The sequence below is a fragment of the Tympanuchus pallidicinctus genome, unplaced genomic scaffold, assembly GCF_026119805.1.
Source record: "Tympanuchus pallidicinctus isolate F22 unplaced genomic scaffold, pur_lepc_1.0 scaffold7, whole genome shotgun sequence".
NCBI lineage: Eukaryota > Metazoa > Chordata > Aves > Galliformes > Phasianidae > Tympanuchus > Tympanuchus pallidicinctus.
The window spans coordinates 24,925,909-24,953,665 of NW_026294791.1; the positions used below are offsets into that span (position 1 = coordinate 24,925,909).

Sequence of the window (27,757 nt, forward strand, 5' to 3'; positions counted from 1 at the left end):
CTCATACACTGTGTAAGATGCATGCTGGGGCATGGTGTCTGGATTGCAAGGACCATCATCACTTTTGGCATTCATCCGGCTCCTTTTCTTTGGGTTGTTTGAGCAGAGGTGCCAAACCAACAGCAGGTCAGAGTGTCAATTAGCCTACTGTCTGCTAGCAAAGACATCTGAGGCTGACACAGTGTTTGCCTCCACAAGATCTCCTTCACCTGTGCTTGAATAGGGAAATCAAGACTTGTTGGTCCAAATCCTTCAGATGGCCAGTCTCCAAATGGTGGCAGTGAAAGAACACCCCACTTGTACTTCGGAGCAGTTCTACCCAGCATTGCAAGGGCAAGGCAAGCAGTTCCTGCTATTGCTCCTGGCAGCACCTGTGGGCTGGCTGTGTCCCTCCTCCCTGCTGCAAGCGGGGAGCAGTGCTGCGCTGTTGCTATGGAAGTGTCCGTGGACGATGGAGATGTCCTTTTGGTCATTTTTCACCTAATTGGATTTGTGGAGGAGGAAGGAACTTTCCCATCTTCATTCCGCAGATGGAGCTGTTGGCTGAGCTGTCACAGCCACACAACTGCTGGGTCTGGCTCGGGTCTTCTTCCCAAAGTGAAGGGGGAAATTGTGCTCCATTGGAGCTCCTCACAAAGGAGGGGACGCAAGCTGGTGGGCTCTGCTGCTGCAAGCCAAAGCGATTCTAAACCAGCATCCTTCTGGATGGGGTCTGGGCAGGGCTTTGAGGTGACCACACTGCAGTCATCTGGCAGTACAATTCTTGTAAGCAAAACCTCGGTCACTTATGGGCCCAAGTTAAAATCGCTCCTAAGAAAGCTTGTGAGCAGTCAAAGTGGGGGCTTTGGCCACAGAGAGACCTGCCTGTGCTCACTGCCACGGGTGAACGGTCTTCATGTCCCCTCGCAGTGATCCAGATCCTCTCCTACAACTGCAACACAGGCTGCAGTGGGCGAAGCCGAGCCCTGTGTCAGTCCCCAGCACAGCGGTGCTGCGGCCAGGCGGAGCAGGACGGCCCCAGGCCCCCATTCCCACTGCACTGTGCTTCCCATCCCCATCCCGCGTGCAGGGGACGTGGGCGCAGCCCCAGCTGGAGAACACCAAAGGCGCCGCTCTGGGGAGCAATGAAGTTAGTTTGTACTGTACATAGCCCTCATTAGACAAGTTCCTTCAGGAGATAGAGTAATAATTACACTTGTAGGTGCAGAGGTCACAGTCTGGATAACCTCCTCCACAGTGACCCGTGAGGCTCCGCCACTCCCCTCCATCAGGAGGGCCACGCTGCCCTCGGGCTCTCCCTGCACGACCCCCACTATCTGTGAGCTGACAGCCCCATCCCTCGAGCGGGGTGCGTGGTGGGGGTCACACCTCTGTGCTGATGGCCCTGGACGGGGGGAAGCCCTCGCGGAAGCTGTGCCGGCTCAGCGGGAAGCCCTGCAGGCCAACGGGTGGCCCCATCTCAGGGTAGCAGGCGGGCGCGTAGGCCACGCGCTCACCCCCATTGCGCACCATGTTGGGGGTCCGTATGTAGAACGGGGAGCCGTACGGGGAGCAGGTGGGGCAGTGGGGGTGGGCCCCGTGCTGGTTGAGCTCGGGGATGGGCGTGGGACTGCCCTGCCCGTCCGCCATGCGGGAGCTGCAGGCGTTGCATGTGCCGGGGTGTGAGTGCGCAGGAAGGTCGGATTCTTCCTCTTCCTCCTCCTCCTCCTCCTCTTCTTCATTGGGGTCATCTTTCTTGCAGCAGTAGTACTGCAGAGAGGGATGGGGTAGGTGAGCACGGGGCAGCCCCAGGCACCACGTGGGACACATAACCTAAGGGTAGATGTGGCACTGTGGGACAGACACGGTAAGTGGTGGGAATGGGTTGGGCTCGGACTTGGTGATCTCAGTAGTCCTCCTCAATCTTCATGACTCTGTGATTCTATAATTCCAGTTCCAGCTACTACTAACTCTACTAACAAATTAATATAAATTAAAGAAGTGAGAAAAGCGCTGGAGCAGGAGTGGGGCAGTTTCTCAGCCCCATGGCAGGAGCTGCTGGAGTTCCCCACTGCTGGAGCTGCCTGCTTGGCTCCACCAGGCTGGGATATGAGGGCAGCAGGGTGAGACCCAGCCAGGAGCAGGTGAGGGGCAGCAGGGGAATGTGTCTCCTCCTTTCACAGTGAGATCTGCATGGGGAAGGGATTTGGGGATGCCACCCTCCCTGTAGCCTCTGTGCTTTCCAGCACGTTGCTGCATGGCACAGACTCAGCATTAACTTTTAAAGAGGTTGTAGCCAGCCGACTTTGAAAGCTTCCTCGTCTAATTTATAGGAAGAAAAAAACCAAAAACCAACCCAAAAGCTCTTCATCTGGTATTGCAAATCCAGCCAAGCCTACACCTAAGTGAGCAAGCACTGCAGCTCCTCAGATTCCCTTGGGAGGCAGTCGGGCAGCCTCACCCTGCCCAGCACGGGCACAAAGCCCCCCAGCCCATCCTGCACCCTGGCGCAATGGATGTCCCCACACTCACCTGTAGCCTACAGTAGCAGAGCACAGCAATGATGCACAGTAGGATCACTGTCGCTAGGATTCCCCCGGTGATGACAACAGTTCCCGCTGTCATCCGACCGATTCTCCATCAAACTCTGAAAAGCAGAACATGGGGACAGTCACCACCAAAGCATCACCGTTCCCACCCCACGTTCCCCATTAGCACTTACCAGGGATGCGGTGGCCGCTGGCGGTCACGCCGGCCCTGGGACGGCTGGGGGGGGCTGGCAGCTCTGCATGGCCCTGGGGAGATGCCTGAGGCACTGGGAGCAGGGACAAGGAGGAAAGAAGCCATCAGCTCAGCCCTATGCCTGCCATCCCCATTGCCATCGTGTCCCATCAGCAGCCCTCTGTGAGCCGCTAATTGATAGGACCCAAGCGCTGGCAGCTTGCAGCTGAGCAGATCTGATTACCCTTCAGCCACACGACCCTAATTGATGCGGGGAGGTGGCAGCTTCCAGATCACAGCTGCCAACCTGCTCCTCCGCCCGAGCTGCAGGAAAAGCCCCAAAAACTCATCCCAGCGTGGTTTGCCAGCAGCCACACGTTGATTTCCAGCACTCAGAAAGGCACAGTGCAAAGCCAGAAGGATGGTTTGGATTTACTTCCTTTCTCAAGCCACTCTCACACATAAAACAGGGGAAAAAAATGACAAAAACTCCAGAAATCGAAATGCCCACCAGCCAGCTGATAGGGCCATCCATCAGCACGCCCGCACGGAGCTAACAATAGGGACAGCACGCTCCATGACAGCCACACCGCACCCTGGATGGCTCGGGGACACCCCCAGAGCCTCCACTTCTTGGAGAGGGACGAGGACACATCTGTCTGCACCCTTGGGGCCCTCCCTGCCCCTTGCCATCCCACTGTCCCCAGTGGGGACGGAGCAGGCTGACCCTGCGGGCAGGCGTGGGGCTGCTTGGCGCAGAGATCCATTTTCTTTAATTGATGCCGTGCGGCAGCACAAACTTACAGCCTGAGCAGCGGCTCTGGAGCGAGCGGCTGCTATATTTATTTCCCTTCAATGACGTCCGTGCCGGACGCGCACAGCGAGCAGGGCAGCACATTCCCTTTGCTGGTGTGGGTCAATGCGTGCTTCTCCTGTCTGTTCAGCCCCAGTCCGTTTTGTCGCACACCCATCCCTGCTCCCGCACAGCAGCAGCAGCGGATCGGCCCCATGTGGGGCAGACGGACAGACGTGGGGCTGTGTGCGGGTGGCTCAGCCCCGCTCTGCAGCCTGGGCTAATTCAATGAGCTGTCTGCCTGGTGAATTAGCAGCCGTGGCCTCACCAGCATCCATCCTCTCACAGGGCCTAATTGGAACAGAACAGAGCAGGGGTGGGCTGAGCACCCTGAGGGGCCGCAGCAGTGGGTGGGAGCCCAAAGATAACCCTGATAGAAGAGACCCCAGTACTTCTCCCTGTCCCATTGGGGCCGCCCTGCGTGGCCTCATGGGAGGGATGTGATGGGCACAGGGATGGGAAGCAGCTGTGGGGACCCACCGGTGTCTGCTGGGGCTGGGCAGTTCCCAAACGTCCCAGAGTTTTGGTGGGAAGGGAACAATTCCTGAGAACACGCAGCAGACGGGTGAATGGATCAACTGCAAATACCAGAAGAAATGAGCAACATAAAAAAACATAGAGCAGGAAAAGCTTAGAAGGCTTCAACAAAGCAAAGCCAAACTGATCTCCAGCACCAGAGCATTGGAGTGCAGGGGGACGGGGACCTGTGTGCAATGTCTGCAGGCACATTCCATCCCCTTGTGATCTCAGCTCCCATCCACCTTTCTCACCACTTCCACCAAAGGAAGCTCAGCCCAGGTTTATTTCTCACCCTCTGAGCCAGAACAACCAGTGTGCATCCTACAGGGCAAAGTGGCTGGGGAACAGGGATGTTCCAAATGTTCCCAGGCACTTTCCTGCCCTAAAACGTGCCAGGGAGCCAGCGGGATTCAATTAGCAAAGATTGTTCAGGGGTAACAAAATGGAGCATTGCACAGTTGGGTAGGGCAAGGGAAGAGGGGGCTGTGGGGCAAAGCCTTTGAGCAGGGAGCTCATGGACGTGTGGGACCTCTGCCCACTCACCTGGGGCACAGATTAGAAGAGGGCACCACATCCATAAGCCACCATCTGGAAAGAACCAGCAGCCCAGGCCAGGGCTGCAGCAGGCAGCAGGTAACTCTCTGACTGCTGCCACCCTCCAGAAGCACTCCAAGGGCTGGCAGCAATTATAAACCCACTGTAACGCCCGTGGCCCTTCTGCATGGAGAAGGGGCTGCAAAGGGCGCACAGCCTCTCCCTGTGCATGATGCAAGCACTGCTGCCCGCTGTCAGCAGCCCCCAGCATCTTTGCTGGGAGCATAAACAGAGGTTTGTTGTAATGACTCATTAAGGTCTAATTGCATTCCCCCAGCAATACAGGGAAGCAGCCTCCCACGTGCAGCAGTACTACAGCCAAGCAGCTGGGCACCATCCCCTCCCCAAAAGCGCGGGGCAGACAGAGCGACGCTGCCATCCCCAGAGCAACGGGAGCCCAAAACCCCAGAGCAGCATCGGGTCCGAGCTTCCTTCTATTCCTCATGGGGGATGCTGAGCTTCAGGGGGGAAGCCGGAAGCTGGATACCTATTGCCAGAGCATCAGCATCACAACAGGGCCTCCATTCTGCAGCATCAAGGCCCTCTGACCTCTCCCCTCGCTCTCTTTAAGGGAGACTCCACCAGTCCTATCCACGGTCGCTTTTCAGGGCCGTCACAGGGGAATCACATCACGAAGCCTCTCAGCCTCACCAGCAAATGAAGCATGAAATGTGCTTTCAGTAGAACACGGGTAGCAGAGCCCCGATGAATATTTCACCTCGCTGGGATGCAGTGTGGGGTGACGCGGCTGCAGAGGGAAAGAGGCAGCAGAGCAGGGAGCGCTCCGACCTCGCTAATGCTTTGCTGCTGGTTTTGGGTGCAGCCCTAGCAGACCCACAAAGGAGCAGTGCTTGTAGAGCTGATTCTGCCCATGGCCAAGCTCAGCAGTGCTGCTCAAGCTGGAGAAGCTTCTCCATTTCTGGAAAGGCCTCTACCACACTTGGCCGTTCCAAACACCACCTTCCAGGCAAGGTTTGGGGACGATCACACCAAAGCAGAGCAGCTGGGTCCCCAGATCCAATCCCACGGCAGCACTTTGGCCATGAAGTATTCAGCTGTCCCTTCTGACAGCACCATGCCCAGCACCCAAAACCCAGGTGAGTCTACCCAAACCACTCCATGTGCAATGGCCATAGGTTGCTCCACCTGGGATTGCAGAGTGGAACAATGGGGCTGAAACGCAGCACTGTGGAGAGGTGTGGGAGCACATCCCGTGTCCCAGTAGAGTGGGATCATTCCCCACTGGGAATGGCATCTTCGTAGAAGCACAGTCCAATTCAAACAATGCTATGATTCTGTGGTTCTTTCATCTCTTCTTGGATAGCTGCTCAACAAGTGAAGCCCTCTGGGATGGAGAATTTTCCCCCCAAGCCCAGCTCTGAGTCCACAGGACCCCACTGGCAATGATGCTAGATGCGAACGAGCAGCCCAAAGGCAAAACAAACAGCATCACACAGCAGCTCCACACCTTGGATGCACGAGGACCAGCCTGGGGAAGAGGAAGAGAAGCCCCCACAACACAACACTTCATGGGGTGGAATATTCCATGGCCTATCAGAAACCCTCTCCACTGTAGAGGCAATCAGTAGCACACAACGAAAGCTGGCTGGAAATGCTAGGTGCTTTCACATGTCCTTTTGTGGGGAACCAAACCCTCCAGGATAACCTTAGGAGACAACAAACGACAGACCCATAACTCAAGCACGGGTCTCCTTCAATTACTGAAGCTCAGCCAGAGACAAACCAGAGATCCTCAGGGATAAACAAAGGGGCCAGGCACCATCCACACCCCAAAGAGTCAACATCGCAAAGTTGGGCAGTGCGATCCCAAAGAGATGAACTGGGGTCCTGTGGTTCCAGAGCCCTTCGTAGAGCATCCCCTGCCCGGGGGTCGGGGGGGGGTGGAAAGTTCCAAGCGCTTCATCCCAATCCTTTTTCCCCTATCCCCTATCCCAGACCCTTTATCCCAAATCCTTGACCCTTACCTGGAAGCCGGCACACAGCGGGATCGGAGCAGAGCAGCGCCGCCGGGCGCGGGCAGGAGGAGGAGAAGGAGGAGGAGGAGGAGAAGAGGCAGAGGAGCGCGCACCGAAGCCCGGGAGGCGCCGAGTGTCCGCCCGGGGGTGGAGGCAGCGGGGAGGAGTTTGCCCGGTTGCGTGGAGCCGCCCCCAGCCCCGCACCGCCCCCGGCCCCAACCTCGGGGTGTCCCCGCCGTGGAGAAGCTCTGGAGCGGTGCCATTCGTCTCCATCACCCGTCCCACAGCGCTGCCTTGGCCACGGGGCCGCAGGGAAGGAAACGGTTGCTCGGATGGCAACAGGGTCAGCGCTCTTTTTTTCCATGTCAGTCCCTGGGAAGGAGTTCCTCTGGGAACAGAGGAGGAGGTGGGGAACAGCGCTGTGCTTTCCAATCCGTGGAGTTTTATATGAAGCACGTGGGTGGGGGAGTCCCACCAGCATGTTTTAGGGTCGGCGGCAGTAGCATGACCCAGTGCACTGCACAAGCTGAGCATGCTTCCTATTAATTTCAGTTTGGGTTTGGAGGAAATCTCACTCCCCTTCATCCTCAGACATCCCAGGACTCCAGTGCAGTCAGCCCTTACAGCATGCAGACATTGCAACCCAACTCGTATGAGTGGTGTAGGATCCCCTCTGCCTGCTTCTGCAAGAGAATTTGCTGAAAAGTTTTAAACTGAAGCCAGAAAACGTTTCCGGTCCTGCCTGAGCTCTCTGGCAAAAATTAAAGCTCGGACTCCACTCCCAGCATCAGCTCTTCAGCCATGTGTTTGCTGGGACACTTGTGCACACAGGCACCTCTCTGCTCTGCACACATCCTGACACACCCAGGGGTGCTCAGGAGCATGGAGCAGTGCTGCTAGGTGACAGCAATGCCACCTCCTGCCCAAATAGAGATTGATGTTGAAGACAGCCCCTGCGTGCTGTACAACCCGAGGCTGTATATTCCCTCCCAGGCGATGGCAACACTTCAGCAGCACACAGCCCCAGCCCAGGAGCCCCGTGTGTCCTCTCCTCCTGGGGACGGCTGGGAAAAAAAAAAAGCAAAAACCTCAAGAAATTTACAAAAAAAAACAAAAACAAAAACAAACACATTTACTTTCAGCCCAAGAAGGATTTCCCCTCCCACACCCCCCGCACCAGGAAAAGTACTGCTTCCAGCCTTCACGAGTCCTCAGCCTCAATATTTGATGAAGCCTAGCAGCTTCTTTCCGGTGCAGGAAGGAAGCGCAGCTCAATGCGGCAGTGCAGAGCCATGATCCCCTCTCTATGACCCTCCCTCTTTATGACCCCCTCCCACTACCCTGTGGTTCATCCTCTCTGCCCTCTCTTCCTGCTGTCCCCTCCCAGTGCCGGTACGGTGCCATAGACAGTGGGATACACAGGGGATTCTGCTGGGGTTGAGCCATACCGGGTTCACTGCCTCCCAAAGAAACCACCCCATGGGGCTGACAGCTGCTGTTGCAGGTCATCCCACCTGCCAAAGCACATGGACTGGGGCACACAGTGAGTGGGGAGCCACGCACACGGCACGGCTGTACCTTACAGGAGCTCGCACTGGTCTAGCAGGGACCAGCGGTGCTGCACTGGGGGCCAACAAAGAGGGGATGTGGAGGTGCCAACGTGACCCCAACCCCAACCCTGAGCCCAGTGCACAGCTGAGAGCCTCCAATGCAGCTCAGACCCCTCCACTGCAGGCCCTGCCCGCCCCACAGAGCCCAGCCTTGGCCTCATTTCAGGCTGGGCAAGAGACGATCCGGCCCCAGAGGTAGTGAGATGATGTTGAACCTCCTAATGGAGTTTGACAGCAGTAGGATTAAAAGCACGGGTGAGTTCGCAACCCCTCTGCAATCAGCTCCTGCTTTAAAGAGCTGAACCAGAAAGGAGAGCTCCTGGCAGCAGGGTACTGGGAGGGGAGCGCGCATGCATGCACACAGGCTGCTGCCCTGGGGAGCAGCTCCAGCACTGCGCAGCACCCACAGGAACCCCTCCTCTTCCTCACTGCTGGGAGCAGGAATGGCAGAGAACACCCAGGCTGCTGGGCATGGCTCAGCAGAGCCAGGAAGACCCACCTGGGTGCAAACAGGTGCTCAGCAGGACACCCAGAGACCATATGTCCTCAGGGTGCAGTGCCCAGAGCCCCACCACCAAGCACTGAGCCCCACAGCACAGCCCCGCACCAACTGAACCCACATCTCCCCCAGCAGCTCTGCTCCAAGTCTTCCATGCCCCTGTGGTAGGAACATCTCAGCACAAGAATGACCCCAAACAACTTGTAATGCTTCAGCAGAAGCAGTGCAGTTCACTCATTCTGCTTGGTAACCTTCAAAAAGCCATCAGCTCCTCAGCATTGCCCATACCCTGCTCATCCCAAAGCCACCCCTGCAGCTGCTCAGCACCAGCTAATAGGGGCAAAGAGTTCCAGTTTGCCTCTGAGCACAGGGAGCCCTGCAGACAGTGCACATGCTGGGGAAGGGAAGCACTGATGGGTTCTGGCAAAGGGGCTGAAAAGGCAGTTCTGGCTCAAGACCTCATTCTGCAGTGACCTGTGTTGTGAACGTGCTTTTTTCCCTTTTTCTTGCTAAATGGAAAGAAAAATAAATCCTTCCAGGTCAGAGGAAAGAAAAGCACTTACTCACGGGTCAAGTGAAGCAATGTGAAGCAGCCTTGAGTGCAGCTTTACCTTCCCTAAACCATGCAACGATTCCATTTTCACTGGGAAAAAAAAAGACACCACCACCTAAAAATAAAAAAAGAGAATGGTTTTGGTGTTAGGAGCATTTCATTTTTTTAAAGCCAAGCTGACTTGCTGGATCAGCTCCGCTTTGTGAAGCGTAGGGCAACCCAAAGGCACACAGGAAAGCAGATGGAGGAAGCAGAGCTGGAATACTTCAGCTCTCTGAAATAGCAGAGCCACCCCGGTACCCCCCAGGTCCAGGTTTTGGGGTGCAGCCCCACTCCTGGAGTCTCAGCCAGGAACCCCCATATTTCCATCACCCCAACCCACCACCCCAGATGACTCCCCCATACCACAGCTCCACGCGTTGTCCAAGTCCATTAGCACGTCCCTGGGGCACGCACACCTCACCAGCACTCTGCTAACCCTGGCTTTCAAGGAGAGCTGCAGGGCTGTACTGCCTTTCCATTTTTCATTTGCTTTGAACACTTTGGTCCTGTACCCCAGGGGCTCCCGGTCAATAATCACTGTTACAAAGAAATTGCTCAGCTTCCTTCAAGCTTTGCAGCTTGCCCAGGTTCACCCCACACCCAGGGAGCAGGGATGCAGGTGCAGCATCACACTTCAGTCCCTGAAGCAACGATCTCTCTTTTTCCACCTTCTTAAGCAATAAATGTACAGCCAGAGACCTGCTGGGAATGAGAAACATGACCTGAGCTGTACTGGAAAGATCAGCCAAGGCCTCCAGGAGCAGGGGAGCAGCCCCAGGAGCAGGGTTGTTTGGGTTTTTAGATATCTGCTGATATTGCAGCAGGAGCAGTACTCACATAGCAAGCAGCAGCAGCATGGCAGGCACAACCTCCACGATCCCACCAGTCACATGTCATCCCACATGCAGTGCTTGTGGCCCGGAACGTGCTCCCAATCACATCCCAGCAGTTGAAGGAGCTCCTAAGCTATGGGGGAAGCCTCAATGCTGTGTAATGCTTGCTGGCTTCCCCCTTGGGTTTGCCTGTTCCCATCAGCAGTGTCTGTCTCCCATTCCTGAGATCCCAAATGCACCTCCTATCCCCAATTACAGTCCTGTGAGATGAGAACAGGCAGGATCCAGCCAGCAGCTCCCCAAAACAGCTTCATCCCCCTGCTGCTTGGCGAGCTGGAGGAGATGAGAGGTGATGGCCTTGAAGCTGAACCCGAGGGTCTAGGGTGAATATTGGGAAAAACTTCTGCTCAAAAGAGCAGTGGTGCATTGGCACAGCCTGTCCATGGAGGTAGTGCGCCCTGGGGGTGTTCAATAACAGTGCACTGAAGGATGTGGTCAGTGGTGGGAATAGGATGGGGTTGGACTTGGGGATCTTAGAGCTCTTTTCCCATCTTCATGACTCCATAAGATGCAGCTGCCCTGGTCAGCCCCTCCCTGTGAGCTGTTCCTGTGCGATTCAGGGGTTGCTGAGAAGCACAGGGATGTTTCCCACCCTGGTAGAGTCTTTCCAGCAGCTCCTTCCCTCCGGGATCCCCCTAGAGGAGCAGTTTCAGGCTGAAGAGAGCAGAGCTGTGCCTCGGCCGCCACCTAGCAGCGACCCAGTAGAGCTGGGGACGCTGAGACAGCCAGCAGAGCCGTGCCAAGGTACTGCGCGCTCCTCTGCACGAGCGGTCTGCAAACACACGGCCGAGACAGCCAAGCTGCATCTACTTTTACCTTTCTGTGTTTCAGGACATCCCACCCCGGCCTCGTATCAGCACTACACACCCAGCACCCTAACAGACAACTCTGCTCTCCACATCCACACGTGGGGCACTGAGGAATAAGAGAAGGCTGCCAGGACCGCCAGCATCCCCAAAAACCACCATCAGCAGTGAAGGATGTCACTACAGAGCAGCGTCAGCCCACACCAGCAGCACAGCCAGCTGCCTGTTTCACCAGCACCTCAATCCTGTCACCATTTCCCTAAGCTGCTCAGAACTATCCACATCCTTCCCTCTTTCTGGGGGTAAGGCTCTGAGCCAAAGGGCTTCGGGGTGGTGACTTGTGATTTTGGTCCATTTAGAAAGCATTTATTTTGGACCAGGTAACCAGAAAACACACAGCATCTCTGCCAAAGTAGGTCTGGGCTGCACGAGCCAGCCTACCTCCAGAGTCCATCTCCTTCTGCACCTGACACTCACAATTTCTGGTGTTCTCTACCAGAAAACAGCCCAGAAAACAGGTTGTTCTGCTCTGGACCATTCACACACTTGTAAGGTGGGAATGGGAATGCAGTGACAGCATCCAAAAACAACTTAGCATGCAGCTGATACAGCAGTGAAACCTGCTGTTAGGGATGGGGCTATGGAGAAGGCAATCAGCAGGCAGGAGGAAGAGCTTTCTGGGTGATTTAAGAGATCAAAATTCTCAAGAATCTCTGAGACTCGATTAAGGTAGCATCACAGTCCCTGACCCAGGGAACCTCACCACTAAATAAACTCAATGCAGAAAAGACAGGAGGAATCACAGGGCTTGAAAGAAGTGCTGAAGAGCTACCAAAAGCAGCAGGACGCTGTCTATAAGCAGCTGCTCCAGGTAGCTTGGCTCGAGGACAACTCCCAGAACTGAGTTCAGGGGCTTTGCCTTTGACTGAGCTGTCCTGGGAGACAGTCCCCACATGGCCATTCAAGTCCCAGTGACTCTGGACAAACCAGGGCACCCCATGATACCCACCTGCACTTTTTCCAATAGGGCAGAAAGCTACCAAGCAATTTTTTTTTTTTTTTGCGCAGCCCAAAAGTTCAGCATTCCTATCCTTCCCTCATAGATGCCATTCCTCCTCCACAGGAGAGGAGCTGCCACAGAAGTAGATCTTTAGGAGATAAAAACAGATGTTGCCCTCCTCTTTGGGAGGAAGTGAGGAAAACAGACCTTCCAGGAGCATTCAGCTCACTCAAATCCCAGCTACAAAACCAGGCAGATGTTACAGCCCATGCTATATGGGGAACAAGGATCCAGTATATCAAAATAAAACTGACCCCATCTTAGTGTTTGAAAGGACACAAAATGCTTTCTTTCCTTTTATTCCCTCCCAGACTGCCCACTACTCAGGTCACAGAGATACACAACCAATTTTCCCTGAGTTCTCATTCCAAGGCATCACAGTAACTGTTTTCCCACAGAAATGGGAACTCAACTACCCCAGGCACAGAAACCTCCCTGTCACATCAGGGAAAACTGGGAAAAGAAAATTCTGCAGAAACGTTCCCAATTGAGAACTTTTATTAGATTGTAATGAGCAGAAAAACTAAGACAAAAAGCACTCAAACCTAGCCAGCTCCATTGCCCACGCAACTCTGAGCAAGCACAAGTGTTTCATCCATTTTTATGCTAGAAGACAAACACTTTTGTTACAACCTCATGGCCTTAACACAGGACCAGAAAGTCAGGCAACTTCTGACGCTCCCTGTAGGACTACACAGCTGCTGCACAATGCAGAACTCCTGCAGCTCTCAACTTCTCTGCTTTCACCTCCTTTCACTGGCTTTTTGCCCAGTTGATCCCTAACAACCATCCATTTTTCTTTCTTGCTCTCTGCAGTTTTACCCTTCTTTTTGAATGTGGATCACAACTAAATGGTGAAATTCAAAGAAAGTAGTCATCTTTCTTTCACCAGCGCTTCCCAGGGAAAACCTCTTAGGCTGGAATCAACTGGGCACACAGTTCATTCCTAGAAAGGAAGCCCTCACCAGCCAGTGAGATACCAGCACAGGCTGCCCAGAGAGGTGGTGAGGTCACTGTCCCTGGAGGTGTTCAAGCAAAAGCTACATGCTGCACTGACTGACATGGCCCAGAGCAGACTACAGGCATGGGCTGATGGTTGGATTAGATGGTCATAGTGGTCTTTCCAACCATAACATACTTGAAGGGAGCACATAAACAGGAGGGGGAATGGCTGTTTACAAGGATGGATAGTGATAAGGCTGGCATACAGCTCTCCTAATGGCAAGGACTGAGCAAGAGCACTGACTGTGTTAAAAAAAGATAGAAGAAAACATAACCACCACCTGTACACAATGATGAAACCACACAGACACCAAGGGAGGGATGCATTTCCAGTTTTCCTCTCCTCAGGTTAGAACACAACGTGACACTCGAGATGTTCTTTTGAATCATTAAAGAGCAATAAAGCAAGACCAGCACAAGAAAAACAGAGTATTTTCCTCAACTCAAAGAAACACGTGCTACAGGCACCAGGTACGTCTGAGAAGATGTCACACAGGTTTTTCAAACAAGTGCTTTTTAATTAAAAGAATGACAGCTCAGTAATATTTCACTGCTCTACGGAGCCTTCCTCAGCAGCTCCATCTGCTTCTCTCACCTCTTCTTACAGCTCCTTTCTTGGGCCTGGGAGCCAGTGGAAGTAGCCATGACAAGTGGCTAAGCGTGCAGCAGCTGCCAACACCGCAGACAAGGTGGTAGGAGGGACGTAGAGCTTGCAGGACATCTCTTGCTCACACAGACCTCTGGCACTGCACTGCACAAGTGCAAGATTCTCAGGAAGGTCTTTGTTCTTCATTTTCTCATCACCTGCATAAGGAAGGAGAAGGAAAATATCCACATGAATCTCTTTAAGAGTTTCAGCTTAGACAGCAATATCTGTTTGCTGTACTTGATCAAGCGATTGCATGACTACTTCCCACTGCAAACTCACTGAATTAACTTGGAAAAGGTGAAATCCAAGAGGTTCTCTCTATCTCCCCCCAGCTCTCATCCCTATTTCCCCCAGAGGTGGGAAAGAAGACTTAAAGTGAATAGATCCTATCTTGAAGATTGGGGCCTCAACTCCAGAGAAACAGCAAACTGCCCTATTTCAAGAAACAAACATACACTATCTCAGGCAAGCCACTTCACTTTGGCTTGTAAATTGGGCAACTTGCACATGGGGGCTGTAAATTCTTTCATTATTTTGAAAACAGGAAAAAAAAACTCGTGGACTTTTTAAAGTTAAAAAAGTGCTTTTCTCCCTTACAGCTAGAAGGAGAGGCTCACTATGGAATGAACACAGCCTGATGTAAGGAATGGAAAAAACAAAAACTTCAGCACGAAAAGTGTAGAAAGTCTAGGAACCACAAAAAAAACCAAAAACCCTGGGAGAAAAACACCTCAATTCACTATGCTTACAGAGGTTGAAACAAAGCATTGCATCCAGCCATTTATTTTTGTCACAGCTCATCCCACAGAAATACCAACAAGTCCATCAGGTCTAGCAAAGAAGCAGCACTAGGATACTTTCACATTGACTGCAGGTCTCAAGGGACAGTAAGAGATTGCTCAGCTTTCCTCTACATTAAACTTTACTGATAAATCCATTCGTACTGTTACGGTTGTCCAGCATAAATGGCGCTGCCATAAGCAGAAGAGAGGCATGTAGAACTTCACAAGACTGGGCTTTGTTGGAAAATCGCTGTACATTATTAGGGCCATTTTGGCTCATTTCTGCTGGTTGCTTGACATAGAGGAAGGAGAAGTAGTCTTCCAATGACTTGAAGAAAACAGTAGGCCTTAAGGACTCTCCAAGAGGATGAGGTGTCTGCAATTATATTAAAACAAACAAACAATCAACCCTCAGGAGAGGGTGCGATTAGTGCACACTCAGTTCATTAGCTGCCCTGACCTTCATGACTTCCCTCAGAGTTCATAAAGAACTGAAATGTCAGCAACAGGAATTTTTAAAAATACTGGCTACTTGCAACCCCAGCCAAAGGGCAGCTCTTCCTGCACAGTGAGCTGGAAAGAGTGGCAGATTATTACAGGATACTAATTAGCATGTCTTAGCAAAGAATTAACAGCTGGCTCATCTCTCAGCAGCCCCACGCAGAACAAGTGACTGCGATGACAGAGGGAGTTTCTGCAAGGGAATGAGAACTGAGTCAGAGGAAGTTCCTCTGCGTTTTTTTTTATCAAAAATACAAATTAAATTTAAGCTCCAGAGATGACCACCTACATCTCAGTCAAAGAATGGGACTGAAGCCAGTGTTTTTATTTACTGATTCAGCATGAAGCATGACAGAATAGTGAAACAGGCAAGCCACGGTGCAATTCATCTGCCCAACTGTAGCTGTTCAAAAATTAGGTGCCCATTCTCTAGGCTTCTTCTGCTGAAGCAGCAGCAAAAAGGCACCCATCTCCAGATGAGGTGAATCAGCCTCTGGTGAGAGAGCATTCAGACGATTAGCCCAGAACAAAACAGTTTTACACAAGGTGATTCAAGAAGTTTAGGTTGGCCACTCACAGGGGGATTGTGAGAAGCTCCTGAAGCAGCAAGGACAACCTCAGGGCTGGGCAATAGAAGTATAATGCTGGTAGGATAACAAGGCAATAACTAGAACAAGCATGAGAGCCTCATTAACCAGCTACTCAGCTTGATACCATCAGCCCACTAACAATTTCTGCCTAACATGCAGTAAAAACTAGAGTGCTAGAATAAGAAAGAAAACAACATTAAAAGGTAATCATCCCCTCTGATAACCACGCTGTCTTTGCTGGGGGACTCAAAGTGTCACTGCCACTTCAAGACAAAGAAGGAACATTCATGGAGGAAAGGCAGACTGTGGAAGGGTCTACGACTATTGGAAAAAGCTGGAAGGCACGCAAGTCATAAGGAAGCTGTTCAGAAAAGATAAAAGAAATAGTATTCCCTACAGTGCTGTGAGGGGCAGGAAATAAGGAAAGCACCATCTACACTTCCTCCCGATTCACGCAATTAAGATCATCACCACTAGAAGGAAAGCATGAACAATGAAAACTGGAAAAGGGCTGGGATACCACCTGGCAACACCACAGGTACCAACATCTACTGAGGCTAAGGGATCAAGATGACACAAAGAAAGGAAAAGCTTCTGTTTGTCACAGCTAGCTGATTAGAGCACTTCTTCCCTTGGTGTCTATAGGCAGGATTTAGCTTTTCACCTCATGGTCTTCCTTAACAGAAAATCCTGTCACTTTCTCCAAAGCTTCTAAAGCGATTAAGCCAGGGGCAGACAACATGCCCATGATCCAGCTGGGAAATTCCTATGCTTCTATACCCATGTGGTTTCATACTTGCAGGGGAGTGCTTAAGTCAGCTCACAAGGAGTGAAGAAGGGCCAGATTTGATCCATGAAGTGCTGACACTGACACTTTATTCCATAACGTACCAGTGAAACACTAGTGTTTCTGGTGCTGCTGATAACACAGCAGCAAAGAGGTAAATGTACACCTCCGGGCCCATATTAAAAGCCAATCCTTGTTTCATTGTTAATAAATTAAAAAAAAAAAAAAATAGTAGATAAATTGACTATTTTTATTTAAAACAACTCCATCCCAGCAGCAGTGGCTGAGAAAAAAAAACAACAAACCTTACCTTGACCAATGCCATAAGGTCAGTTGAAGATTTGTTTGTATCCTCCTGTTCGAATTCAGGGTCTTGGTCTGTAGTTTTGGAGTCATTTGCTTCATCTGGAAGTGGCTGCACATTGTCCCATTTCTCCTTTGTATACAGGTTCTGTTGCAAGGACATGACCAGCATGAAGAAATCAAGAGGCATTGGAACAAATCCACTGAAGTGCAAGCTACTGAGCAGTCAGATGGTATCACTCTGACAGATTAACAGAATGAAATTTTTCCACCCTGTTCTTTCTGAAGTTTTGGCAACTTTAAAGGACAGAAGAACACAGAGGGAAGGGAAGAGCACGAACAAGAAATGAGCTGCCACCCTAACTTCTTTCCACCACCATAAAACTAGTTTCTTGATTAAAATCAGACTCTTTAAGAGTACTGTCCAGTTAACACAGCCTTCTGAGAACTTTACCATGTAGGAGTGCCCTAGGCTAAGAGATCTGCTACAACAGCATCCACACATTTTGTTTTTAAGTGGGAACTGAGTTGTGGTGGGGAAGCAGCAAGCTGTCAAGGCTGACAGGGCAAATCTAAGGTCTGACCAAGTCAAGAGCATGCACTGCATTTCCCTGCATTGAGAGCAGTTACAAGGAAATGCCAGCTGAGCTGTAACAAGTGTCACGTTAAGACACGCTTCATTTCAACTCAAAACATGTTATGGGAATGGTGTTGGGCTTTTTTTGGTCCTGCTTCCAACTTCTTTGAAAAAGTGCATGGTACTCATATATCAACATATGTCAAACAACCTCTGGAGTTTATTCCATTGAATGACAGATATGTCACAGCCAAATGCCCACCTGATTACACAGTTCATCCTCATCCAGTCTGGAGCTTGATGCTTCATTATCTGCACCTACAGAATCCTGCTGCAAGCCAAGGTCTGGCTCCACCAGTTCAGCACTCTCCTGCTTTGCACTGGGTTGAACATACAAGGCTAAAGAATTCAATTCCTTGAATCCCTAGTAACAGGCAAACAACAACAAAAAGCAATACACAGTACAGTTAAGAAAGCTAATCTGCAAATACCACCAATATCAGAAAAGTGTGCTCCAGGCAGTAAAGCTTGACTTCCTGCTGAGATATATAATCCCAGCAGCATTTTTCTCACAGCTTTCAGACCCACACAGTTCTTCCTAAAACAGAGCTGAGACATTCAGACAATGATGCAAATTGGCCTAACTCATAACCACTCCCTGGTGCATGATTTACATCCTGATGTCTGTCCTACACAGAGCATGCAATCACCATGCTTACGCTGTCCCACACCGCATATTTCACTGGCAAACTAAGATGCTTCTAATCAAGACCATTTCTGTAATTCAGTTTGGTAATGGCATAACTGATCTTCAACGATGAGAGCATCTTCCTACAAGGCACCCAACGGACGCCAGCCCTGCCCTTTCTTACAGCACCACATTCCTCCCTCCTGACCTGGGAGGGTAAGTTCTCTTTGCAGATGTCAGCATATCCCTTATCCTTCAAGACAGAGTGAATGTAGACATCTTCCTCAGAGGATGTGTCGCACAGAAAGAGATGCAAAATGCCATTCACGTATTCATCCACAATGCCCACAAGGACCTTAGAGTAACACAGCTCCTGGAACTGGAGAGTCGCCTCACTGGTCCACGTGTCCTCAAGAAGAAACAAGAGTATGATGTTACTATAACAGACCAGAATCCATCACCTGAGACTCTCCCTTCTGAGCACTCATCAAGATGACAATTAGGCCAAGGCAGCTAGGGATAAAAATGCAGGGGGGAAGGGAGAGGGGGGGGGGGAAATCCAGGCAAACTTTCTAGAATGGAACTAAATTAAATTACCCCAAAGTTTGCAAAGCCAGTTACACAGGGAATACCTCCTCACCGTCAGTACCTATTTTCAAGTGTAGTCATTTTATCTTATCCTTGGGGAGGGGGAAGCGGCGAATTCCTGGAACCATGAGATTATGAAAGTTAAGTGCCAGGAGTTTTTACAAAGCTGCTAATGCCTCACTGCAGCGTGGATCTTCGGCCCTCAAGAAGCAAAGTTTTTAAGAATGTTTTCAAAACACAAATTTGATCTAGTCTTTCCAATGCAGAGCATGGGAGCACGTTTCCCAGACTTCTTGACCATGAGATTTCTCAGGACAGGCTGACCTGAGCTTTGGCTTTTTGGATTGCACCAAACTCACTCAAAGCTTGGTCTCAGAAAATTTTACAACAGGGCTGAATCTATCAGTGTTTTAGAAGGACCCTGGAGAACTACTGGAGGGGAAAACAAATGCTTGCTCATTTGCTTATCAGCTATCTGTTTCTGAAATTATATGAGCAAGAATACTACATAGGCATAAAGAAGAAACAATGAAAAGGTTATCACTTGCAGAGAAGCAGTCGCATTCCACTGAACATAACAGCAACAATTCTGCTGTAAACATCAGAGGGACCTGAATGAATCCAAATATTTGTCCTTATCTTGAGAAAAAGCCTCTCTCTTCTTGACAGCTCCTATATGTACGTCAGTAAACAAAACTGCATATGAACACACACCTCCACAGGCTTCACCCATGCCAAGGAACACGGGATGGCCTGAGCTGGCAGCTTCAAGTAGCACCATCTGCAATATAAAACAAAGTCATGGCCATTAGAGCAAACTCAGAGCAAAAACAGACAGAAGAGCAGAACTTACTCCTCTTCTGGGTTTTAAAAATCAACTTAGGAATAAAGAGTGGATTTATGATTAAACCCCAACAGTAACTTTGGAAAATATCCAGGGAACAGGCACAGAAAGAACTGCACTAACAACTGATCTCTTATGCCTTCCCTCACCCAAGCATCTTTCTATCATAACCCCTCATGATTACAAAGTTATGGACAGACAACAATGACTTTTGAACCAAAGAATGAAGCACAGAAGATATTAAATTGCAGAGGCAAACAAGTACCTCTGACACCGAAAACGCAACCCATTTCAACTGATGACTACTGAAGAGAATGTTTACACCCGCTGGTGGAATCTAAAATGAGGATGAGATCCAACCTCAACCATCCTGTGATTCTGCCAACCACGTGTAATCTACTTACTTGAGGAACCTCAGCCAAGACTTCTGAACAATGCCTACATTCCCATAATCTGGGTAGAACACCTCCACTTCTTGGTCACTGATCACACGGTGGATGATAACCCGGTACCACCACTGCAAGAACATCACACAGCAAAGCTGTCCAGGCTGTATTGAAGACTCAGGCATGACGTAACGATCAGAAACAAGTTTATTTGAATAACAGCATCTGCAAAACATCGTAAGGAAAGACTGTGCTTGGAGAGATGCAAAAGATGAACACAAAAATCCATAGGATTTCAGAAGAATCCTGGTTTCTCAAATCCCAGTGACAACATTTTCAGATGTTTACACGGATGCTTTACATCACCGTTCTGCTGAACTTAAACTGAAATGACTGTAAGAAATGCAAACCTAAATTTCAACATTTGAATGCCCTCCCTGGGGTCCAATTAAAAAGAGAATTCCTTAGAGGCTAAATACAGTCATTCTGGTCATTAACTTTTAACATTATCTGGCTAAATCACTACTTATTAAAAATCAGATTCTGGAGCGTTGGCTACACATCATCTGTAGTGTTTGCCTGCAGAATTTGTAACTCCACTTGTACGTGCCTCATGGACACCAGGTGCTTCCTCAACACACAGCAGTTCTGTAACTGCTGTTAACTGTGCTGGAAGAGAATCTCAAATGCATAATGAAACTGACAGTCACTGATGAGGCTTTGCTTGCTTTCAAATACACACTGTTTGCTCTGAAAGTAATGCTTCCTATTTTCACAGTAACCACAACAATACACAACACCACTATTACAGAATATTCACCTCTGACATCGTGAGCAGACATCATACAGGAAGCATTACTTTGAAGCAGCCCTTGTACACGATGGCAAGTGCATACTACTCATTGCTTTTTGACAAGCATTGGAAACGGAAGGAAAAATTTTAACTGAGCCCATTAATAGCACAGAAAAGAGGCAAAAAGGAAGATAAAAATTCCCCCTCTGAAACCTTTCTATTCTTTTACAGTTTAGAGCTGTCCAGATCACACCCAAGCAACTGCAAATTGATAGTAACCATACTTTTGGCTTGCTAATCAAAAGGAATGATAAGCGCTATGAACACGTGTTTGACAGCACAAGTTACCAAACTAGCTGTAATCATTACTATCAACTACCATAACTATCATAACTAGCTGGGTGTCCTGTTCTCTCAGTACAAACACAACAGGCAGTAGCATCTTTCAGCACAGAGTGTTCTCACCTCATCTCAATCATGAGATCCCACAGTTTATCAGAAGTTTCTGCGCTGCAGACATGGATGTAGAACTCACCAGGAGAGACTATTAAATTCACTATTACTCCCACCAAGCACCTTGTCTCTAGTGGAGGTAAACTGCAAAGTCTTCTGTCCTGAACTGCATCTGGAGGGATGTCTGAAGTCACCATCATTACATCCAGCCTGGACTGTTCCAAATCTTGAGGCTACAAAGAGATGAGGGAGTTGGTACTCACATCTCTTCCTGCACTAAGCATACATGAATAACTGCTCCAGTAACATTTAGAAAAGAAAGAGTTTGCTTTGTTTAGAAACTATGAATTACTGAATATCAGCAAATCCCACCAGATGTGCAAACCTGGATTAGAACTTCCTCTGTGGGGGGAGCATTCATTCTCTCTTCTACCTAAAAGGAAGAATGAAGGAAATCAGTCAATAACACTAGTGTAACAACAATACCATGCATTCCCATGAGGAGAAAGAGCTAGAGTCACGTCCTGACTTCTGTCCGGAAAACAGCTATTGCTACAATAATGTTTTTTAAAGTTTGCTGGATTTTACTCAAAAGATGCTATTTTCTATGCTCTGTGACCATGAAAGAGTATATGATTGAACCAGGAAAGCTACCTGAAAGTGATTCAAGTGACATTTTCACACTAGAGCTATTTCCCCAGGATAAAAACAAATGAGACCTACAAATTCTGTTCTTTTCTCACTCGAGAGATCTGTCTGTGAATGGCTAGTGCAGCTCAGAGTTTTTTGGGGAGGGGAACCATACATAAGCTACTCTCACACTGCCTCAAGAGCTTTCTTCTGCAGCAGTGAGCAGCGTTCCTCCAAAGATCAGAAGTCAAAATGATTTCATTTTGACCCATAACGAACAGACTACAAGTTAACAGTGCATTATGCACCAAGCAACACATGGGAAACGCCTTCCAGTACATACACCTTCATTTATCTGGCTAATCCAACTGCAAGCAACGTTTTTTTGCAACACTAACTCTTCTAAACTTTTTTTTTCAAGAAGTAGATAAGTCTCTCCTTCTACAGACAGAGCAAAGGCCAATGCTCTTGAATTTTTTGAGTTAAAATTTTTTGAGTGAAACATTAAGTTAAATAACAGCTGAGGAAATGCCTGCCTGAGCAGCAGCTCAAAGAAAAAAATCCATGGCTGGAAATCCTTTAAGCAGTGCCTGTGAACAGAGGCATTTCTGAGGGACTGGTTTGCTCCCCTGAAGTTGGTTCATATCACCCTGTTAAGGGCATACAATATCTTTATAATCTAGTTTACACATCAGTAAAGATGTGTAAGATCACAAAAGAAACATGTACTTGTGAATATGCTTTAAAAAAAAAACAAACAATAAAACAATAACAAGAGAAAACAGTGAAACACTAAAAGTGAGCTGTGCAATATGTTACAGCCTGTGGGACCAGCTAATCCTTTCCCTAAGACAGGCAGGCAGCTGCCACAGTGGTGTGAATGACCCTTGGCTCAGCTGTGGGTGAGAAAAGAGCTGAGAGCAGCAGCTCCACACACCTCTCCCCTTCTCAGAGCATTGACTCAGCCCGTGCTCCTCACATTATTAGTTTCCCTTCCATTATTAGCTTCTTGTGACAGGATACTGGGGTACCTTATAGCAGGGCAGGGATCAGGTCTCTTCTTTCCCCTCCACCTTGCAGCATCCTGATGAACAAGCATTCACTGCATATCCCACATACCAACTACCTTTCCTCCCTTTTCTGGCTTTTTCAAAAACAGAAGAGCAAACTTAACGTCTCATGGGGAAAACAAGTTGAACAAACACCTTTAATGGCCTGAGCAGGATAAGTCTTTAACCGGATTCCCATTGTGATATGAAGGCTCAAAAACCTCACTTGAAGTCAGGGTTATCACAGTCCTCTTTTTCTTTTTTGCCCTTCAGATTCAACAGGCAGACTGCACTTGATTCAAGGAGAATTTCTGGCTGCTTCATCACACAGGTCTAAGACTTCTTTACAAGCTCAATGCTGACTGCCAGAGAGTTTGCTTTAGGAATGTGAAGTCCAGCCGTAAGAATCAGAAAGATTGACATGATGGAAAGGTGATACAAGAGGTGTAATGATAGAGGGACTAATGCAATAGGAAGGCATTATAAAGGAAGGAAAAAGGACAGCTCACTCATCTCTGAAGATCTAGGCTTGCAGGGGAGAACTTCACCAAGGAGAGATCCCCAGAAAGAAATCCTTGCACAGTGGCTGTCAGCCCTTAAATGAGGTCTAAGAGAAGTATGGCCAGGCTTTACCCCTTCCTGTTGCACAGTTGAATTGCCTTCACCTGTGCTCCCAGGGCTGAGCAGGTCTTTTCCCCAGGTGCCCAATCAGTGGTTCAGGCTGTGACTCAACAGTTACCATACACCAACTCAGACACAGACTTCCAAATGAACTGCAAAAAACACCAAAGTCAGGAAGAACTCCTGGGACTCTTTTCCTGCACTCCAATCCTCAGGTTGCATACAGCCACCTGGGAAGCTTGGCAGAGAGAACTACAGTAGGAAGGTGTTCTGGAGAGAAGGAAGGTAGGAAAAGAGAGAGGAAAAAAAAAAAAAACCAGAGGTGACAAATTCCCCCAACCTATTGGATCCTCTGAACTGCTCCTCTCCGTCTCCTTCTAGAAATACACTGTCAAACAAATTCAAAACTCTCAAAGTCCAACAAGAATGACAAGGAACCCCCACAGTTCCTTTACACTCACACTTCCTCACACTTTAGACAGTGAATAAAGTCTTACTGGTTTCCTTTAGTAAAAAAAAAAAAAAAAAAAAAAAAAAAGAATTCTTTTTGTGCCCCCCCAAGCACATTATTTAGTCACCTAAGTGAAACTGTAGGGATCAAAGTCTCCACAAGAATCATCACCCAGCTTTGCCTACTGCTTAACTGGACTGCACAAGACACTTAATTCTGCCTACAGCAGCCCAGGAAATTCCACAGAGCTCATCTTCAGATCACTAAGATGTAATAACAAATAAATACACAGAGTATTACCATAACTATCAGAGAACAAGATGATGGTTAACTGACCTTGGATGGTCTTTAACACAGATCAGATGACCCAAAAGAGAGAAGAGAAAGACTTAGGTTAGGATGGCATATGAAGCCATATCCCAGCCTGGAGTCTTGCCACTTCAACATTAAAACAGGTATTAAAAGTTTTGTAAGCAGCAGTGCATCAACAACACAGTCTCAACAGTAACAAAAGCAAGCAAAGAGCCTGCAATCTGGGATTAAGCGAAGAAGCTACAGATCACTCATCCAGCTACTCACTTGTTTCAGGCCATCACCCAGACCTACTTCTTGTGCGTCCACTGGCTCTGACTTCTCTTCTGCTGCCTGATGAAAGATCTCTGTCTCACAGCTGGGTTCCAAAGGAGGCAGCTCAGCCATGAGTACTGCAAAGACAATAACTTGGCTATTATTCTTTCTTGGACTGATGCAGTTACATATTAAACAGAAAACACTTGAAAAATGAAAGCACTGGTTGCATTTTTCCAATCTCTTGTAGCATTCAGTTACCACGTTCACAAACTTTTGCTAGAGATTCTAGCTAGACAAGTCAGGAACCCTGCAGGTACTGCACACAGTTTTCTGCCATGGCTGTTACAGGAACAGCGAGTACACACACAGTCTCTTCTGTGTGAGATTATAGCTTAATCTTTCATAGTAGTATTAGTAAATTTTCAACCTCAAGAAGTGCACTGAAGGGCTCCAATGCCTTGTGGAGCAGGGCATTCAAGAGATCCTTCTACTTTTGTTATCTGCTGCCTACAACAGTTAGTATTTCTAGTCCTCCACACAGGTTCAGAAAGCTTATATTTGGAAGGTACATCTCTTCTTTCACCTGCCACCAAAAACCAGTGGCAACTTGTAGAAAACTCCCAGTTAAGCTCTCTGCTACTGAGACAACTCCTTAAACTACTTCTGCAGCACCACACAGACCTTTCTTGATAAATCAGAAGGGAACAGGGACTATTACAGCAACTGAAAATACAGCAACATCTACCAGAAATACATCTGCTTGTCCACAATGCTTAGAAGACCTACATGTTTCCAGCTAACAGATGCCTTACCTTGTGGCATCTTTTCCTGCTCTTTCTCACTTGAGGAGCTCTTTTTCAGGGTTATCAAGGAACCTCCTTTTGTCTCCTTAACCATAATTGTATCAGACATGCTTTTGAAAACTTCAGATATGGAGAGAAATCCATACTGCTTGTACTGGAACGTCCGCTTAAAGCGTGTGTAGTATGCATCGTTGAAATCCAAGAGCAGAAGTGGTGAGGAACTCAAGAGGTCTTGCAGCTCCCTCTTCACTGCTGCTGGCAGGACACGAGTCTTGCCCTTTGGAGGCAAATCCCACTGATTCTGAGAGAGAAAAGCAGCCTTTCCCTTCCTAGCAACACTCCGTGCTTTACCACTTGTTTTCTGTCTGGAAATCAGTTTGGAAATATCTTTGGTGGTCTCATCGGCAACAGCTACAATAGGAAAAAAATATTAGATATTTATTAGCTATTTGAAGACTGGAGCAGTAAACCATTCAAAGCTCTGCATAGGCAAAGCTGTTCTTTCCACTTTTCCCATTTTCCTTTTTAGACAGAAGTCTCTTCTAAAAACAATCCTACTAAACCATGTGTGGATTTTAGTACAGCAAACAATTTTCCTTCCCCTCTGCAAAATGGACGGAACCAAATTTAACAGCTAATCTGCACCCTCCTCCCTATAAACCCAGACAGAAGGAAGGCTGGCCAAGTGCATACTGCATCACAAGAAGAAAGCCAGCTGCTGCGGGTTTTGTTGGAAAATAGTAAATGGTTCACTGCTTCTCTCAGCTTGAATTGCAGTACAATCTTAACACAGCTTAAGAGCATCAAGATGTTGATGAACTGAGTCTTGTTTCAAAGTGGCTATGAAAAAAGAATCCAACAGTCACCTCAACTCTTTGAAAAGGTAGATAACAGCAGGGCAAGCAGAAATGGTTTTTAAGTCGAGGGAGGGAAGGTTTAGGTTGGATATCAGAGGGAAGTTCTTTCCTATTAAGAGTGGTGAGGTGCAGGAACAGCTGCCCAGGGAGGTCATGGATGCCCTGTCTCTGGAAATGTTCAAGGCCAGGTTGGATGGGGCCATAGGCAGGCTGGCCTAATATTAAACGGGGAGGTTGGTGGCCCTGCATGTGGCGGGGTGGTGGGGGGGTTGGAGATTCATCGTCCCTGAGGTCCCTTCCAACCCGAGCCATTCTGTGATTTTCAGTTTCACAAAACCACAAGAAACTGCCAACAGCACTCAAAAAAGGGCTGTGTTTGCACACCGGTTCTTCAGTTCACCATCAATCCTAATACTCAAGCAAAAACAAGACGTCAGAATCACACCAAGAACTGGTGTAGAAGACGTCTCTGGAGGTAATCTGGTCACACACACCCCAGTAGCTCCAAACTAGAGCAGGCACTGATCTTCACTCACCTTCCTCACCTACTGCCTTTCTGTACTCTTAGCCAAACAACAGGAAACAGCTAAAACAGAAAGCACCAGAAATACCAGCAACAGCAGGGAGCTAGAGCCAGCCTTTGGGTGGGCACCCTACAACAGACCTCTCTTCACCCTGAGGCGTAACTCCAGGCAATCTTTCTCTACTTGCAAGGAGGAAGGTCTCACCTTTGAGGAGAAACCCTCCGTTGCCGATGGGGCAGATCTGGACCACTCCCGGCATGCTGGCCACCATCTCCATGGTGGAGCAGAACCCCAGGTCATGCAGTGGCAGCGGCCTGCCGACCATGGCCAGATACTCCTGCTCCAGCTGGGCCGGGGTGAGGCCCTCCTTGGCAGCCAGCAGCTGCGACCTCACCTCCTTCTTCAGCAGCTCCATCAGCTGTGCCTGCTGCGACATGTCCGCGCTCTAAGAGAGACAAAAAGCGAGCAGAAAACACCTCACGCCACGACTGCGAAAGGCTTTTTAACACATCACAACGAAAAGCCGGCAGGGCGGCAGGTCAGGCTCAACACTGCCACCACACCTCGGCACCGCCGCCTCAGTCACGACAGCGCGTTTCCGACACGACGCCAAGAGGCCGCACTGCGCCTGCGCGCTCCGTTCCCGCCTTTTCGGGCTGAGGCGGGGAGGTGCGCGTTGCTCTTGACTGCGCTCTGCCGACCGTGCGGCGCTCCCGCTGCCCCTGTTAGCTCCTCTACCCTCTCCCGCTACCCTGCCTGCTCTGTGGGACCGGCCCTTCACCTGGCGGAGCAGGTGTGCTTCCCTTCTGACAGGAAAAGTCAGACCCACGCGTTAAAAAAGTTCTCTTTTCTTGAATGCAATATTTAAACTCAAATGCCAGCGTTGGTCAGGGTGGTCCTGCACATTTTTGTCCCGTCTGAGAGGAAAGCCTGCAGTGGAGTGCCTAAAGTGTCATAAAGCAGCTGTTTTCCTACCGACTTCCATCCAGCTTTTCTCGCCTATGTTCATCACTGCAGCAAGCTGGTGCACCTGCCCCCCTGCTTCTAACATTCCGACTCTGAGCAACCCAAAAGCCTGCAATAAAACAGGAATCTTTTAAGAAAACGAGATCAGCACCTCCCTGGCTGCCTTCCCCCCTCCCTCCAGCAGCTCCTCCACATGACACATCTGCCAGAGGCTGAGTGGGAAACCCTGAGCTCAGCA

At 49.2% G+C, this 27,757-nt stretch overlaps 3 protein-coding genes across 4 annotated transcripts in view; all 3 read right to left on the reverse strand.

The window, feature by feature from the left end:
• Positions 1 to 552: 552 nt before the first annotated feature.
• Positions 553 to 27,757, reverse strand: part of SOAT1 (sterol O-acyltransferase 1) — an 85,470-nt gene continuing 58,265 nt past the window's right edge. Inside the window, exon 16 of the transcript XR_008202231.1 lies at positions 553 to 565. The gene's annotated coding sequence lies outside the window, so the exon portion shown is untranslated. The remainder of the gene's footprint in view (positions 566 to 27,757) is intronic.
• Positions 989 to 2,621, reverse strand: FAM163A (family with sequence similarity 163 member A). The gene is made up of 2 exons (XM_052666059.1): positions 2,512 to 2,621; positions 989 to 1,749 (listed from the first exon to the last, which is right to left on the reverse strand). The coding sequence occupies exons 1-2, from the start codon at positions 2,602 to 2,604 to the stop codon at positions 1,363 to 1,365; spliced, it is 480 nt and encodes a 159-aa protein (XP_052522019.1). The 5' UTR covers positions 2,605 to 2,621; the 3' UTR covers positions 989 to 1,362.
• TDRD5 (tudor domain containing 5) lies at positions 13,523 to 27,490 on the reverse strand. Of its 2 annotated transcripts, XM_052666051.1 has the most exons (12): positions 26,758 to 27,490; positions 25,182 to 25,583; positions 24,379 to 24,503; positions 21,434 to 21,481; positions 21,061 to 21,281; positions 19,821 to 20,027; positions 19,287 to 19,353; positions 18,193 to 18,393; positions 17,559 to 17,720; positions 16,727 to 16,867; positions 14,701 to 14,914; positions 13,523 to 13,911 (listed from the first exon to the last, which is right to left on the reverse strand). In XM_052666051.1, exons 1-12 carry the CDS (start codon positions 26,987 to 26,989, stop codon positions 13,709 to 13,711), a joined length of 2,223 nt encoding a protein of 740 aa, XP_052522011.1. In that variant the 5' UTR covers positions 26,990 to 27,490; the 3' UTR covers positions 13,523 to 13,708. The 2 variants fall into 2 exon arrangements, with proteins under 2 accessions (XP_052522011.1, XP_052522012.1); XM_052666052.1 differs by lacking the exon at positions 14,701 to 14,914 and having other exon boundaries at positions 13,792 to 13,911; positions 26,758 to 27,489.